Genomic DNA, 17,349 nt, shown 5'->3' with positions numbered 1-17,349 from the left:
GTGAAATTCTTATCTCCAATTAACCAGCAGAAAACTGGAAGTGGCACTGTGGCTCAAGTGGTAGAGTGGTAGGTTTGAGCTGAAGAGCTCAGGGACAACGCCCAGGCCCAGAATTCAAGTCCAAAGGCCATCAAAAAAAAAAAAAATCCTTGAAAGTAGTGGGTTTTCTTATATACTAAATCTTTTTGTGTCAATCCTGGGCCTGGGCTCTGTCCCTGAGCTTTTTTGCTCAAGGCAAAATAGCTAAATGGGGGGAAGGGAAATGGGTACCAAGACATGTGAAAGGGTAATGAAGAATGTTTATCACTTTCCCCCTAATACATTGGTTTCTGCCCTATACTAGTAAGCTTAGCACCATCAGTTTGTGCCTGTGATGTTAGCTATTAGGGTGCTGGATCTGTAGTATTATATGATTCAAAGCAAGACTGGGCAGAGAAAACCTAGAAGACTCCATCTCCAACATAACCACCAAACCTAGACATGTAGCTCAAGTGATAGAATGCTAGTAGAGCAAGTCAAGTGAGAGTGAGATCTTCCACCAGCAAAAACAAATGGGCAGAAATCATGCTCATACATGAACTGTGTTATTTTTAAATGGCTGATAATTGAGAGATGATTATAACCAGCCACACTTGCTTTTCCTAATAAAAATAACAAGAGATAATATTTTACTTGGTATAAGAGGCAAGGATAGGACTCACCTGTATATAATGTATAATGTTTGTATATGATATATAAGCCCAAGTGGGCTTGGCCATGCAAATCAGCCCCAAAAATTCCTCCCAAATACAGGTAAAAATAGTATTCATCTTAAATGATTAATTCAGTATTAGTGTCAGATTAAAAGCTTGGTTTTTATTGATGAGTTAAAATGTGGGTAATAACTCTTCAAGTAACCACAGTTTCAGTGTTGACATGATTTGTGAAGGAATAAAATGTAAAGATTAGTTATTGGCTAATATATTATTTTGTGTTATATGTTACTAGCAATTGATATTTTTACAGAAATGTGCACATTTCTGATTTACAGGTTTTTTGCCTTATTGGGTATGTTCCATCAGTGATTCTGTTCACATATGTTGCTTCTTTCACCTTTAAGAAAATTTTAAATACCAAAGAGTTTTGGTCATTTATCTATTCTGTGGTAAGTCCCATTTTATGCTATTTTAGATCTATCTTTCTTTCCTTCCTTCCTTTCTTTCTTTTTTTTTCCCCAGCCCTGGGCCTTCAACTCAGGGCCTGAGCACTGTCCTTGGGCTTTCTCAAGGCTAGAGCTCTACCACTTGAGCCACAGCACCAGTTTCAGCTTTTTTCTAAATATGTGGTATCAAGGAATCAAACCCGAGTCTTTGTGCATGCTAGGCAAGCACTCTGCCACTAGGCTATACTCCCAACCCTACTATTTCGGTTTCTTTTTGCAACTTACTTAAGAGGCATGATTATTCTTAGTGTAAAAGTGCAGAATGTAGAGACAGAACTGGTGACATCTTTTTTTTTTTTTCCCCTGTCCTGGGCCTTGACCTCAGGGCCTGAGCACTGTCCTTGGACTTTCTCAAGGCTAGAGCTCTACCACTTGATCCACAGCACCACTTACAGCTTTTTTTTTTTTTATGAATGTAGTACCAAGGAATCGAACCTAGGTCTTCATACATGTTAGGGAAGCACTCTCTGGTGACATCTTTTTGTGCATTAATAAAGGGGGGTGGCTGAAAGTCCTTAACCAGAAGTATGGCAAAGACAACTGCTACAAACCATTGGGGCGAGGGCCGAAAGTTTGGCCTAGTGGTAGAGTGCTTGCCTAGCATGAAGACTCAGGTTCAATTTCTTGGTATCACATACATGGAAAAAAAGCCAGAAGTGGTGCTGAGGCTCAAGTGGTGGAGCTCTAGCCTTGAGAAAGTTCAAGAACAGTACTCAGACCCTGAGCTCAAGCCCAGGACTGGCAAAGAAAAAAGAACTAGAAAAAAGAAAAACGGGGATTGGGAGTTTGGCCTAGTGGTAAGAGTGCTTGCCTAGCATGCACGAAGACCCAGGTTCAATTCCTCGATGCCACATACAGAGAAAAAGCTGGAAGTGGTGCTGTGGCTCAAGTGGCAGAGTGCTAGCCTTGAGAAAAGCCCAAGGACAGTGCTCAGACCCTGAGTTCAAGCCCCACAATTAGCATTAAAAAAAAACAAAAACTGCTGGGGCCAGCCAGCTGATGCTTCCTAACCAAGAACTCCTGGTTTTATGTTTCATTAGCTTGCAACAGCAAATGCAGAGCCAGCAGTTTACAAGTTAGTATGTATGTCATTGGTATACCTTTCTTACTTGTTTTCTCATTGCTTTTCTTCAGACAGCATTGACTTGCATTGTAATCACTGAAATAACCTTCTTCATGGGATATACAGTTACAGCAGTTTTTCATTATGCCTTTTGTATAGCTGTTCCTATCTATCCACTTCTGGGTTGCCTTATTTCTTTCATAAAGGTAAGCTGTGCATATTTTAATACTATAAAAGTATAAGTACATAGTATGTGGTCTTTGAGATTTTAGTTTTTATACTAAAGAAGTAAAATGAGTCAAGTTAACTGTTAATACTTGAATAGTTATAATTTAACAATTTAAAGTAATTGTGGGTCTTTTCATATAAGATCATTAAAAGAGAAGGATTTTGCCCATATGTGTCCTTTGATGCTCAAAATGATGCAGGTAAATACAAGTATAATCTGATGTCACCCAGTCTTTGTTTTTAGGAGTTTCTCAAGTATCAAATAATCTATAGAACATAAAGGGATGAGACAACATAAAGAATACGATAGCTTTTTTCTAAGAAATCAGAAAAAAGTAGATTAACTTTTAGTAAAACTGGATAATTGAAACAAATTTCCATGCAATTAAGAGAGAAAAGTCACTGTGTGTTTTGGGGTTTTGTTTTGTTTTTTTTTTTTTTGGTCATGGGCTTGACCTCAGGGGCTAGACCCTGTTCCTGAGCTTCTTCACTCAGTGCTAGCTAGCACTGTACCATGTTGAGCTACAGCACCACTTCCAGTTTTTGCTAATTAACTGGAGATAAGAGTCTCACAGACTTTCCTGCCTGGCCTGGCTTCAAACAGCAACCTTCAAATCTCAGACTCCTGAGTAGCTAGGGATTATAGGCATGAGCCACTGGCAGCTGGCCAGATTCTTTTAGGATATTTGGTTACTATTTACTAACCAACTCCGTTTTGTTGTTTTTATTCAGTATGATTTGTTTAATGTATACCTGCCATCATTTATTTGTAGCAAGAAAAATTTAATTTAGATTGATAATCTAACATATAACTATGCATAACTAGCTAACTTTTGGAGAGTACTAATTTGCTGAAATTTTTTTTACTTTAGTCCAAATATTTCTACACATATGGTATACACATTTAAAAATTTTTTGTTTTAGGTTTCTTGGAAGACAATACCAAAACATGAAAATACTTTCAATCCATGGGATAAGCTTTTAGTAGCTGTTATAATGGTAAGAAAAACAGTGGTTTTGTATATTAGTATGCTACCTTAAGAATAGCTAATTTGTCCTGTTTTATTTATGTTTGTTTTTCTGTTACATAAAAAAGTACCTTAAAAATGTGTTATTGCTGCCTAGTCTGCATATATTCCATTGATAACACCTTTCATTTACTGTGTCCATTTTATTACACCTATCATTTTTACATTATAAATTCTGTTTAATTACAATTCTGTCTTATAAAGGCAAGAGCAAAGCTTTTGTGTTTGGTTATATTTTATGAGCCTGATAACCAAAGAACATTACAGAGGTAGAAAAATGTGTGAAGAATAATTTTATTAAAACTAGATTTAGGGGCCAGGAGTTTGGCCTAGTGGTAGAGTGCTTGCCTAGCATGCACAAAAACCCAGGTTCAATTCCTCAGTACCACATACATAGAAAAAAGCCAGAAGTGGTGCTGAGGCTCAAGTGGTGGAGCTCTAGCCTTGAGAAAGTCCAAGGACAGTGCTCAGGCCCTGAGCTCAAGCCCAGGACTGGCAAAAAAAAAAAAGAGCTAAATTTAGTTTGTATTAAAATTTAGGACTGGATATATATAGTTCAGTGGCACAGTGCATGCTTACATATATGAGGTTTTGGATTTATTCCAAAGCACCAAAACAAAACCCCAACCCAGAATGTTTAATTTAAATTATCTTAGTCATGGTAAACATAAAATTATTCTGATTAAAATTTTTCTTGGTGATGCTAAGGAACCTGATGTATATTTTCCTGGTACTGTTGGCACATGGGGAAATTAAAACACACTGTAGTCATATTTAGTCATGAATGGTCACATGCTTTTCTTTTAGCCTTACCTTCAGTGTATTCTGTGGATTTTCCTCCTGCAATATTATGAGAAAAAACATGGAGGCAGATCAATAAGAAAGGATCCCTTTTTCAGGTCAGCAGGTTTTTTTCCCCTTTAATGTTTTTCTTTGATATCTACACTATTGTGCAACAATCAGCATAATTTTAAAACTTCTAGCATTTTAAAACAAAATTGTAGCCATTAACAGTCACTTCTCTGTATCCTCATGCCCTACCTTTAGTAACCAGCAAATCTACTTTATCTTTTTTGAGATTTGCCTGTTTTAAAAACATTTCATGCAACTGGAATTATATCATCTAAACTGTCTGAACATATATTTTGCCATCTGCCTCTGGGAGGTATCCTTTATTATTCAGAGCATTCAATGATGAATAATGAATAGATTTAGATCATATAAATATAATTCCCAAAAATCAGTGAAAAATGTCTCTTGTAATTTCACCTTTCATTAATATCCCTAGCTTTCATGTCAATGTTCTTTAAAAAAAATCTTCTCTGTTTTAATGCTTAAACCTCTTAGTATTTTATTTCAAGATCTACTATCTTTATATACTTAGGACCTTTTCCAGAAAGTCCAAAACCAAGAAGTTTCCAGATCCTCCAAACAATGAGAATGAAGATGAAGATGTCAGAGCTGAGAGACTGAAGGTCAAGGAGCTGATGAGTTGCCAATGCTGTGAAGAGGTAACTTAGTTTTTATGACTAACTTATATTAAACATGAAAGAAAGTTTCCAGTGTATAGGAATTAGAATATTTTTCTTTGTACATGAATCAATCTGAAAACATTCACTCATGGAATAAATGTTTTTGTGAGCATACTATTTAATAAGCTATGACTTGCGTCACTAGTGGAAAACTTTAGGTACACTATTGCTAAGTGAAATAATTCCCATGATACAGACATGAGGTATGAACACTGTCATGAAATGATGACTCTTAAAATTCTCTCCTTTGTTAGAAGCCAGCTATCATGGTTAGCAATTTGCATAAAGAATATGATGACAAGAAAGATTTTCTCCATTCAAGGAAAGTAAAGAAAGTAGCAACTAAATACATCTCTTTCTGTGTGAAAAAAGGTTGGCATTTTTTTTTCTTTTCTGAAATAACTTTCAAAAGAGTAATTTCCATTTTTAGTTTGATCTGCATATTGACTTTTTTCTTTCAATTCTTATAGGCGAGATCTTTGGACTGTTAGGGCCAAATGGTGCAGGAAAAAGCACAATTATTAATATTCTGGTTGGTGATGTGGAGCCAACTTCAGGCCAGGTATGATATGTGCATATGTTTATATGTATAAGGTTTGTTGAATACAATTTACAGTCTTAATTCATGGCAGACTATGGTTTTGATGTTCAAGCTTTGTGTTTTTACCATTTTTAGTATAGCTTGATAAATTATGATCTTTTTGCTCTGTGAAAACACATATGGTGAAATTTTTATTCCCACAGTGCAAATACATATGTCCTGACATTTTTGCTTTTATAATTATTACATATTAATAATTTATTTATTTATTTACTGGGAGAAGCAGTTGTATTTTAGAAAGTAGGAAAACTAGTCTTGACTCATCTGTTAGTCTCTAATTATAAGAAAATCACTTGCTATTAGGTGAAAAAAAATTCACAATACTATCCTAGTCCTATTTCTCATCTCTTTCCTTTTTAATTTCCTAGAAAATAAGAGACATACTATTTATTTTCTTTCAGATTTGACCTTAGCTGTTCCCTATGTCTCTATCTAATTCTCAAGAAATTTAAATGACTGATTTCCCTTAACTCCTTGGCTGAGATATATGATTGTCCTAGTTACAAGAGTGCCTGGCTGGGCCGGGAGTTTGGCCTAGTGGTTAAAGTGCTTGCCTAGCATGCATGAAGACCAGGGTTCGATTCCTCGGTACCACATACATAGAAAAAAAGCTGGAAGTGGTGCTGAGGCTCAAGTGGTAGAGCTCTAGCCTTGAGAAAGTCCAAGGACAGTGCTCAGGCCCTGAGCTCAAGCCCAGGACTGGCAAAAAAAAAAAAAAAAAAAAAAAAGAGTGCCTGGCTTTCCTACATAGAATTGCAGGATAGTCACTGTTTCCATCCAGGTCACTGAACTGCAGCTTAGCTTCCATCATCAGAAAGCAGTGGAAATCTGACTTGCTAATACTCTAAGGGTTTGAGTTACACCCTTCACAATAGAACATAAGCAGAAATAGTCACCAGAAATCGGTTTTTGTATTTCTATAGGTATTTCTGGGAGATTATACTTCAGACACAGCTGAAGATGATAACTACATTAAGTGTATGGGTTACTGTCCTCAGATAAACCCATTGTGGCCAGATATTACATTGCAGGAACATTTTGAAATTTATGGAGCTGTGAAAGGAATGAGTGCCAGTGACATGAAAGAAGTAATAAGTCGGTAAAGTAATTGTCTTTAGATTCCTTTTGTTACTCAGGAAGTTTACATTTCACGTTGTTGTTGTTGATGATGATGATTGTGGGGCTTGAACTCTGGGCCTGGGTGCTGTCCCTGAGGCTATTGCCCTACTCTTTGAGCCACATCCCCACTTCTGGTTTTCTAGTGATTAACTGGAGTTCTTTAGTGCCCGGGCTGGCTTTGAACCATGATCTTCAGGTCTTAGCCTTCTGAGTAGTTAGGTTTACAGGCATGAGCCATTGTGCCTGGCATGTGTCTATATAAATTTTGGGGGGGAGTCATGAGGCTTGAACTCTGGGCCTGGGTCCTGTTCCTGAGCTCTTCAGCTCAAGGCTAACCCCCTCCTCTCTCGTCAAGCCCCACTTCTAGTTTTCTAGAGGATAATGGGAGATAAGAGTCTCAGGTTCTTTTGTGCCTGGGCTGACTTTGAACCTTGATCCTCAAATCTCAGCCTCCTGAGTAGCTAGGATTACAGGCATGAGCTACCGTGCTCGATGTGTCTGTAAATCTTTATGGTTATTTTTTCTAGTACTAAAGACTGAATCCCAGTACTTGCATATTAGCCTAAGCAAGCATTCTACCTCTTGAGCTTCTTCCCCAATGTAGTTATTTTACTTTTGCAGACACTTTCTTCCTTCTCTTTTTCTGAAGCTATCCTCAAAGTACAATCCTCCTGCCTCTACCTTAAAAAAATTTCTTATGACTGGGAATGTGGCCTAGTGGTAGAGTGCTTGTCTTACATGTATAAAGCCCTGTATTCCATTCCTCAGTTCCACATAAACAGAAAAAGCCAGAAGCAGTGCTGTGGCTCAAATGGTAGAGTGCTAGCCTTGAGCAAAAGAAGCTCACAGCCAGTGCCCAGGTCCTGAATTCAAGGGCCAGGACTGGCAAAAAAAAATTTTTTTCTTATAAGTAGTTGTAGAATGAGATGAACATTTCATGTGTTAGGTTATAAATACAATGACTCTTGATCAACATTCCTCTTCAGTTGTTCTCCCATCCCTTCCATGAAGTTGACTTCATTTGCTCACCCATCCTTCTGAGTAGCTGTAACTTCAAATATGTACCACTACACTTGTCTTTGAAATGTATTTTAAAGTGAATCATTTTATCAAGATATTAATTTGTTTAAATGATACAAACTAGGGACTAAGCTTCAACTAAATAACTTCTAGAAAAAATACAAATGATCATAAAATTTGTATTCACATTTATTTTATATTATTTCTTTTTCAGAATAACAAATGCCCTTGATTTAAAAGAACATCTTCAAAAAACTACAAAAAAACTACCTGCAGGAATTAAGCGAAAGGTACTTTTTAAAGCTAGTAATATGTCAATTATATTGATACTTCAGTGCTCTATTAGTTGATAAGACTTCCTTATAGTGAATCATAAGCCATTCACCTCTCTCTTTTTCCTTTCCCTCTAGTTATGCTTTGCTCTGAGCATGCTTGGTAATCCTCTAGTGACTCTGTTAGATGAACCATCTACAGGTATGGACCCTAAAGCCAAACAGCACATGTGGTGAGTATAGTTCTGCAAACACTTGACACATATTGCCTTTAGTTATTACTGTAGAAGAAGAGAATAGTGTCTTTTAGTTTAACTAGTTATACATTAGTTATATGTATACCTTGACATAAAACCCTGTATAATCCACGATACTGTAATTAAAAATTAACTTTGGATTTATAAAGATTTCCCTAACCTTTTAAATTTTAGCCTATTTTCCTTGAAGTGTTCATAGTATTTTATATATTCCACAGTGGAAACTATGTGATGGATAATTACTAAAATACGTGATTTTTATTTATTTTGTGGTGCTGGGGATTTAAACTAGGGTCTTGCACATGGCAGGCAAGTGATCTGAGTTATACTCCAGCCCCCTTATTATACTATTAGCTCATACAAACATTTGAAATCATGAATTTCTTTATAGTTGACAATGATTCAAATCTCAGAAAAAATAAAATTGGAATGGAAAAATTATATAATCCTTAAAATATATATTAGAAAATGTTAATGGAATATATTAATATATTATGAGATAAACATAATATATAAGATAATAGCTGCAGTAACTGATATTTGTAAAGTAACTGATATTTAGTAAAGTAATTGTTTTTTAGTTAAAGGATTATTTGCTGGATACTGGTGGCTCAAGCTTGTAACCTAGCTATTCAAGGGGCTGAGAGGATCATGGTTGGAAGCCATCTTGAACAGAAAAGTTTGTGAATCTTGTATTTCCACTAAACTTCCAAAATATCTGGCAGTAAACAGGGGTTCAAGCAGTAGACTACCAGCTTTGAACAAAAGAAGCTGGGAGACAGCCTACACACTGAGTTCAAGCCCTAGGACTAAAACAAAAACCAAAAGAATGCATTATTTTCATTAACAAACATTTGTGCTCCTCTTCTTTTGATTTTATTTCTCTCTTATAGGCGAGCAATTCGAACTGCATTTAAAAACAAAAAGCGGGCTGCTATTCTGACCACACATTACATGGAAGAGGCAGAGGCTGTCTGTGACCGAGTGGCTATTATGGTATCTGGACAGTTAAGGTAGATGTCTAAACAGTATGTCTTTCAGGGAAAAAAAGTAGAGGAGGTACATTTTGAATGTGGTTCTTTAAAAAACTTAAAAAGTATGTATATGTTTTCTTTTGTTTTTTAATTTGCACTATTTTCAGTGTTAAAAAAATTGAACTGGTTGACTCCCTTTAGAATTACTTAGACATATGTTAATATTTTTCACAAATATTGCTGGGTATCTTATTGTAATTGGCAGTAATTTATAATTTATAATGTCATTTTAAGGCTTAATACTTGTTATTTTTAAAATAGTTGGGCATTGTTTTGGATTTACCAGAGTTTATACATAAATAATGATAGAATGAATGAATCAATCAATAATTAGTAAAGGCAAGAGGCAGATTTTCCTTCCAGAATGATTTCTAAATATATATGTAAATACTGCCCACTCAAAAAGGGGGAGTTTAATCTTCTCCAATCCCATGTTTATGCTGCATTTAGATAGATGTTTCTAATATGGAAAAAGAAATATCACAACTTAATAGTTGAGAAACCTGATTAATATCCTACCTAAGCAATATTGAACATATATGTTTTCCTTGATATAATATTATTGGATAAGATAAGAAGTGTAGGTACATGGCTGTACAGTATCGTGTCCAAAATTCACAACATACTCTAATCTGGAGAAAAATATTAGGCAAACCCCAAATTAACAACATTCCAAAAGAGTATAACATTAATACTTCTGAAAAGTATGCAGTTATGACAAAGAAACGAGTAATAAATTATCACTGATTGGAAGTGGCGCAGTGGCTCAACATGGCAAGAGCAGTAGCCTTGAACTGAAAAGCTCAGGGACAGCAGCTAGGCCCAGAGTTCAAGCCCCATGACTGACAAAAAAAGAATGAATGAACAAACAAACAAACAAACAAACAAAGAAATTAATTGTCACTGACCATTGGAAACTAAGAGACATAGCTAAGTATAGTGTAGAACAGGATCCTTGAAAAGAAGCAAAGATACTAGAGGATAGCTTCGAGTTTAGTTCATGCTTATGTAATATTGTTGGTTTCTTGATTCTAGCAAGTGTACAACGGGGATATAAATGATAGTAGGGAAACTAAACCTCGATAAGACATATGGCGGTGCTGGCTTATTTCTACAACTTTCCTATAAGTAGAAGTTTCCCAACATAGTTGTATAAAAAATGGCAGAGAGAAGTCATGCTTGGAAACTGTCAAGCCATGTTATATCTAATCTTTTTTTTAATTACTTTAGATGTATTGGGACAGTACAACATCTAAAAAGTAAATTTGGCAAAGGCTACTTTTTGGAAATTAAATTAAAGGACTGGATAGAAAACATAGAAATAGATCGCCTTCAAAGAGAAATTCAATATATTTTCCCAAATGCAAGCCGTCAGGAAAGGTAAAAAAACAAAGCAAAACAAAACAAAAACAACTTTTAAAATGTACTTATCTTTCTTTTTATTATTAAAGAGTTTATTAACATTGATTTTTATACCATATTTTTTCTTTCTTTATACAGCTATAATCATAAAAGGTTATATTAAGGATGAGATCAAAGCCTTGTATCCATATCTCTGTATGTCTTACATTAACATACCAGTCTCTTTGGTTGTGTTTCTGATGGTCATGGGGTTTGAACTCAGGACCTGGGCACTGTTTTTGAGTTTTCTCTCAAGGCTACAGCTCTACCACTTTGAGCCAGAGCTCCACTTTCAACATATCTGTCATCAGTATAGGACTAATGCAATCTGACGAATAAAGTTTTGTATTTAGAGTTACATCTTTAGGGGCCGTGAGTTTGGCCTAGTGGTAACGTGCTTGCCTAGCATGCACGAAGACCCAGGGTCGATTCCTCAGTACTACATACATAGAAAAAAGCCGAAAATGGTGCTGAGGCTCAAGTGGTAGAGCTGTAGCCTTGAGAAAGTCCAAGGAAAGTGCTCAGGCCCTGAGCTTAAGAATAGTTACATCTTTAGAGCTGTTTTTTTTTTTTAAAAAAAGGCTCAAATACTGTCCATGATAGTTTTTATTTAGCTCTTATTTAATAGGAATAACAGTTATTTTACTATCCATGGAATTAGTGTCATTGCACACACTTTTTATGTAAATAAATACAAGGTGATTAGTAGAGTTTCATTTTGAATTAAGAAAATTAAACTAGCCTAGAATACAGTAGTAGCAGTTTTTAAATTTTTCTGTTTTATCTTCATTTTCAGTTTTTCTTCTATTCTGGCTTTCAAAATTCCTAAGGAAGATGTTCAGTCTCTTTCACAGTGTTTTTCTAAGCTGGAAGAAGGTAAATAGTATTTGTCAATATTGTAAGAGATGTCTCTCATATTAATGAAATCTCTTGTTTAGAAAGTTTAAAACTAGATACTCAATTTATGATTTAAAATGTGACATATAAGAAATAAACTTTTGTTCATTGACTCAGAGATAACAAATGTCAGCAGTTTCAAAAAAAAGCCCATATCTAAACCTGGAGTGTTTAGTGGAGATTGCCACACTGATCACACTAGAGTAGGAGGGATTAGTGAATTTCACAGCAGTTTAGTGCAACAGCCAGGACATTATGTTACCGAATCCTTGATTCCTACTGGGCCATTTAAGGAGCAAGGATATCAGGCCTCTAGTGGTAGCAGAACTTTGGAGAGAATTCTTAGTGCCGGAAGTAAGTACCAAGTCTCTGGTGGTAGAATACCTGCCAGTGAGTCAAGACATCAGATACCAAGTTTGAAAGTCCTGGTCTCTGATTAAAAAAAGAAAAATGAAAGAAAAGAATACCAGAGATGAAGGTAAAGGACAGAAGAAGGAAAAATCTTAGTCATAGTGAAAATAGAGAAAGTAGGACACTTAGGCCTATTTAAGGTGCTCTAGGCTCCAAGGAGTGGCCAGCAAGGGGAAGAGCAAAGGAGAGTGGGACTGAACTTCTGGTTTAAATGAGTCATTTACAGAGGCTTTAAATGAAAGGATCTCTAGGATATAGAAACAGAAGCCATATAATGAATGATTGTTGTTCTTAAGGTACTATGTTATCTCTCATCTCTTTTGCTGTCCCTTGGTTATCTCATATTGTTACAGTATCTCACTTTGTTACCTGATATATCGGATATATTTGTATTTGGTTATTTGAAATTGGATAGGGAACAGGGGAAAACAAGATGAGAGGTGAGATGGAGGGGAGGGAAATGGGGACCAAGACATGTGAAAGGGTATCAATGTATGGGAATTAATGCACCATTTATCTGGCAAATATCATGTAACCCTTCTATTAATTACAATAAAAATATATGAAAAAAACATTGTGTGCTACCTTAGTAGCTAGTCCTATTTCATTCTTTAGAAATATTGATCAGTAAAATACTGTTTTTATGTTTTAATAGCTAAACATACTTTTGCCATTGAAGAATACAGTTTTTCTCAAGCAACATTGGAGCAGGTATTACATAATTAATTACAAAAGTTATTTTACAGCAGAAAGTGTCCAAAGCACCTATTTGGGTTTATTATCTTGAAAAGGGACAGAAATGTTGATATTATAGAATTTTGTAGGATAATCTTTAGCGGGAGCTGTATTAGAGATTGAATTCAGGGCCTGTGACTTGAACCACACCCCTAGTCCTTTTTGCTTTTAGTTTAGTTTTCAGTTAGGGTCTTCTGCTTTACCTTAGGGTGGCTGCAAACTATTTCCATCTCCAGAATAGCTGGGATTACAGACTTGTGCCACCAACCCCCTTTGAGTAATTTAGGTGGTTCTTTTGCTTTTTTTCTAGTTTTATTTTGAAGATACTTTAAATTGGCAAATCTTCTCTATACATGTGTAGGGTGTAGTAGATAGTTTATATAACTATATATTTATATAAAATACTGAATAATTGAAGTTACTTTTCATTTGCTTACTTTGAATAGCTGAGTTTTCAGCTTGTTAAAGTAATTAATGATGATGGTATTTCATATTAAAACCTCTAAAATTGCTTAAATATTTCTTTTTTATGAAAATACTATTGATTATATTAACAAGGGAACTAATTTATTAGTCTTCTAAGAAACACTCATCTTTGCATATATGTAGTTAAGAGAGATACTTTGTTTGCATAGTGCTTATGTCAGTCTTTTGGTACTTGTTAGTATAATTAGACATACCCTTATATCATTTCTAATTTAGTTAAATGTTATTTGAGATATGTAATGCTTTATTTATTTATTTCCTTTTACCTAGGTTTTTGTAGAACTTACCAAAGAGCAAGAGGAAGAAGACAATAGCTGTGGCACTTTAAATAGCACACTTTGGTGGGAAAGAACACAGGAAGACAGAGTAGTATTTTGAGATTGTGTTGCTCACTTTAATGATATTGAACTTATTTCTTTACCTTATTTTAACTTTGGTTTAAAAGTTTATTATTTGAATAATAACTAGACAAACACGAAAGCATTTGGGTTTTTCCTAAGCTCTTTAATTGGTATTTTGTGGTTGTGTATTTTACTTTTCTCTAAATAAAACTGATATGTAATTAATTCAACCTGTATGTTTATATCTTGGAGTGTATACTGAATGTAGTTTGTATGTCATCCTTTCCACTTTTGAAAAAATAGTATTTCTGAATGTGTGATTTAAAGAAATAGTAATAGTATCTTTGAAAGTCTGTATCCTTTTTACATAACTATGTAATATCCCAGTCCAAATAAAAATAAATATAGGGCCAGGAGTTTGGCCTAGTGGTAGAGTGCTTGCCTAGCATGCACAAAGGCCCGGGTTCGATTCCTCAGTACCACCTACATAGAAAAAAGCTGGAAGTGGTGCTGAGGCTCAAGTGGTAGAGCTCTAGCCTTGAGAAAGTCCAAGGACAGTGCTCAGGCCCTGAGCTCAAGCCCAGGACTGGCAAAAAATAAATAAATAAATATATAACTAATAAGTGGAGAGGATATAATAAGGCATTCTAAAAAATTTTAACTTCCCTCTTATAAATTTGGAAGGGAACTTTGTGTAGAAATTCTCACTCTTTAAAACCTAATGTGTAGCCAGCCAAGTGTTGGTAGGTCACGCTTATAACCCTAGCTACTCAGAAGATTGAGATCTGAGGATCACAGGTTCAAAGCCAGCAGAAGCAGAAAAGTCCATGATGAGACCTTATCTCCAATTACAGAAAACTGGAAGTAGAGATGTGGCTCAAAGTGGTAGAGCACTAGCTGTGAGCAAAAGAGCTCAGGGACAATGCTAGTCCCTGGGTTCAAGCCCCAGAATCAACTCCCCCACACACTCACCCCCCAAAAAATCCTGTGTAAGCCATAAAACTTTATGTAGCATGCTGAGAGAAGTAGCATCCACTAGGTGGCAGTTGTCAGTTACAAATGTGTGAGGTGAAACTTGTTTTAGTAGGTGATTTTGGCATTAGGTAGTAGAATATTAGAAGTTACATTTCTTTGGCTTATAATAAAATTAATAATGGGCATATTATTCTTTGACTATCTACAATGATTGAGGTAAAAGACTTAATCTATACTTTTTCCCCAATCCTTCATGGAAGATACGTTTTTCTATTGTCTTTTTCACAAAGAGTACATATAATTTTTTTGAATAAAGTAATTTATTGGATCACCATTTCTCTTGGCAAATTTTATTAGTTCAATCTCTTTTCTGTAGTTTTAAAGTTGATCAATCTGTAGATTTATTTAGTTCCCATAGTACTTTGGAACATGATAAAATGTAAATAAACTCAAAGATTAAGTTAAAAATTAGAACTAGAGTACATATATATAATTTCAACTCTGTGACGTAGTTGAAATAAGATATGGGTAATATAATCTTAGAAATATTTACTTATATAGCCAATTTATGTACCACAGCTGTAACATAAATAATTCTCACTGGTATTATATTCTAAACAGTTCTAAAAATTATTATCTTAAAAACTATATAGGGAATATGAATAATGCATTAGAAAACAACATTGACAACAGAAATATTTGTACTGACTTACCTAAAATAGCCCCTTCAGACAAGTTATTAATTATTTAATGTTGGTAACTTTCATCTCAGTTGTGTAATATGACAGCAACTGATTTAAAATAGTTCTTTATCTCAGCACAAATCACACAACTCATTTCTCTCCATTGCATTGGCAATAACTATAGTCATTACTAAAGATATTTACTTGACTTGCTGTTACAAAGATACTCAGATTTTACAGCCCATAGCTAAGTTCTCACCTTACAAGATTTAGTTGGCAGGAGCTTACTTCATGAAACCAAACTGTAATTTTGGATTCTTTACCCGAGAGTCTTACTTATACATCTAGCTAATAACTACTGCATGAAAAATACAATCAAGACACATCTCCTGGAGAAACCTTACCTAAATAGCACATTATATTTTCTAAGCAAGTCATTGCTAAATGGTGCCATAAATCTAAAGAGATATCCTTTAATATTTATTACCTGTTTAAGTACCTAGGGGCCTTCCTTTGGGTGTGATTTTGTGATTACCTATAACCTTGAGCATGTATACTCAGTATATGAAACAAAGCTGTATATTCATTATTTACTAGGGCAGTCACTGAAAACTATTTTTCCTCCAAGTACCTGGCTATTCAAAACAAATAAAATGTTATTCTATTCATGGTTTTTCAGAGATACTGGGAATTGAACTCAGGGCCTCAGACCTGCTAGGCAGGTGCTTGGACACCTGAGCCATGCCTACAGTTCCTTTTTGCCTTGGTTATTATCAGGATAAAGTTTTAATTTATAACTAGAGGAGTCTGAGCTTTCATCCTCCTGCTTGGACTTCCCCATGTCACTAGGGATAACAGGTGTGCACCACTGAGCCAAGCCATAGTGCTTATCCAGTCAGCTGGTGTAACATCTATAGCACTAGACATAGTTACTGAGTGAGATATAGTCTCTTGAACTTTTATTCCCAGGCTGGTTTCAAATAGCTATTCCTGATCTCTGCTTCCCTAGGAGCTAGGATTGAGCCTCTGTGTCTGGCTAAAAATGTGTTGTTTTTTAAATACTGCAGCATGATCAACATAGAACATGTTTTATTTGTTTTTTTGTGGTTTTTGTTTTGTTTTGTTTTGTTTTTGCTTTCATGTAGACTTGGAAACTGTCACTTAACATTTTGTGAATCTGTGATCAGTGCAAAGTAAATTATTTTCCTACGAAATGAGAGTCAATTATGCTGACCAATCATGTTCTTACTGCTTGTGCTCAGCTCTTTTACTGTTTTGTAAATGAAACCCATACCCATTTTATATAAGACATTTGAATTATGTTTCTTTTAGGTTTTACATGTTCAAAGGGAATATATTTTGGTCATGAATTATGATACCCTCTTTGTAATGTGACAGTGTCTTTCTCAGGTGTGACATGTAATTCTTAAGAAAGCATGGGTAAGTGAGCTGAGAAGATAAGACAAAAAGTTGAAAGTTTATTATGTATTGTTCCATGTCTATTAAAATGGCATAAATTACTAATCTTAGTAATATTCCTATAAATGAAAGTAAATAAATGAATATATATTTTAGGCAAGAGATGGAAAAAAACCCAGCATTACTTATCTACTCTGTATTGTCCAGTCACAATCATATTTTAAAGATGGAGTAAAGACTGGGCTTAGCCGGACAAGGTGGCTCATGCCTGTAATCCTAGCTACTCAGGAGGCTGAGACCTGAGGATCAAGGTTCAAAGCCAGCCCAGAAAGTCCGGGAGACTCTTATCTCCAATTAATCACCAGAAGACTGGAAGTGGACTATGGCTCAAGGGGTGGGGTGGTAACCTTAAGCTAAAGAGCTACAGTACAATGCCCAGGCCCAGAGTTCAAGTCCCATGACCAACCAAAAAAAAGACTGGCCTTTGCTGAATGACTGATTACTAATAACATCATGGAACCACTTAGTTGATAACACAAAAAGCATTTCGAGTGTACCTTATCTTTTATCTTTTTTTCCATCTAGTTACTCTCTGTAAAAGGCTATAGGTTTTCTTGAAAAGCATTGTTTTTCCTTTTAAATTGGC

At 35.3% G+C, this 17,349-nt stretch overlaps 1 protein-coding gene across 1 annotated transcript in view; it reads left to right on the top strand.

The window, feature by feature from the left end:
* Nucleotides 1–13,856, top strand: part of Abca5 (ATP binding cassette subfamily A member 5) — a 68,694-nt gene extending 54,838 nt beyond the window's left edge. Inside the window, exons 26-40 of the mRNA XM_090350195.1 lie at nucleotides 1,031–1,144; nucleotides 2,336–2,470; nucleotides 3,417–3,491; nucleotides 4,328–4,419; nucleotides 4,905–5,031; nucleotides 5,307–5,424; nucleotides 5,523–5,614; nucleotides 6,577–6,752; nucleotides 8,007–8,082; nucleotides 8,203–8,297; nucleotides 9,215–9,334; nucleotides 10,586–10,735; nucleotides 11,553–11,632; nucleotides 12,720–12,775; nucleotides 13,556–13,856. Coding sequence (XP_090206321.1) covers nucleotides 1,031–1,144; nucleotides 2,336–2,470; nucleotides 3,417–3,491; nucleotides 4,328–4,419; nucleotides 4,905–5,031; nucleotides 5,307–5,424; nucleotides 5,523–5,614; nucleotides 6,577–6,752; nucleotides 8,007–8,082; nucleotides 8,203–8,297; nucleotides 9,215–9,334; nucleotides 10,586–10,735; nucleotides 11,553–11,632; nucleotides 12,720–12,775; nucleotides 13,556–13,663 — 1,614 coding nt within the window. The 3' untranslated portion in view covers nucleotides 13,664–13,856. The remainder of the gene's footprint in view (nucleotides 1–1,030; nucleotides 1,145–2,335; nucleotides 2,471–3,416; nucleotides 3,492–4,327; nucleotides 4,420–4,904; nucleotides 5,032–5,306; nucleotides 5,425–5,522; nucleotides 5,615–6,576; nucleotides 6,753–8,006; nucleotides 8,083–8,202; nucleotides 8,298–9,214; nucleotides 9,335–10,585; nucleotides 10,736–11,552; nucleotides 11,633–12,719; nucleotides 12,776–13,555) is intronic.
* The last annotated feature ends 3,493 nt before the right edge of the window (nucleotides 13,857–17,349 follow it).

This window comes from Megascapheus bottae, chromosome 17, assembly GCF_031878675.1.
Source record: "Megascapheus bottae isolate mThoBot1 chromosome 17, mThoBot2.hap1, whole genome shotgun sequence".
In the NCBI taxonomy this organism is placed as follows: domain Eukaryota; kingdom Metazoa; phylum Chordata; class Mammalia; order Rodentia; family Geomyidae; genus Megascapheus; species Megascapheus bottae.
Note: the sequence above shows the minus strand (reverse complement) of the source record. Positions and strands in the feature narration are given on the sequence as shown.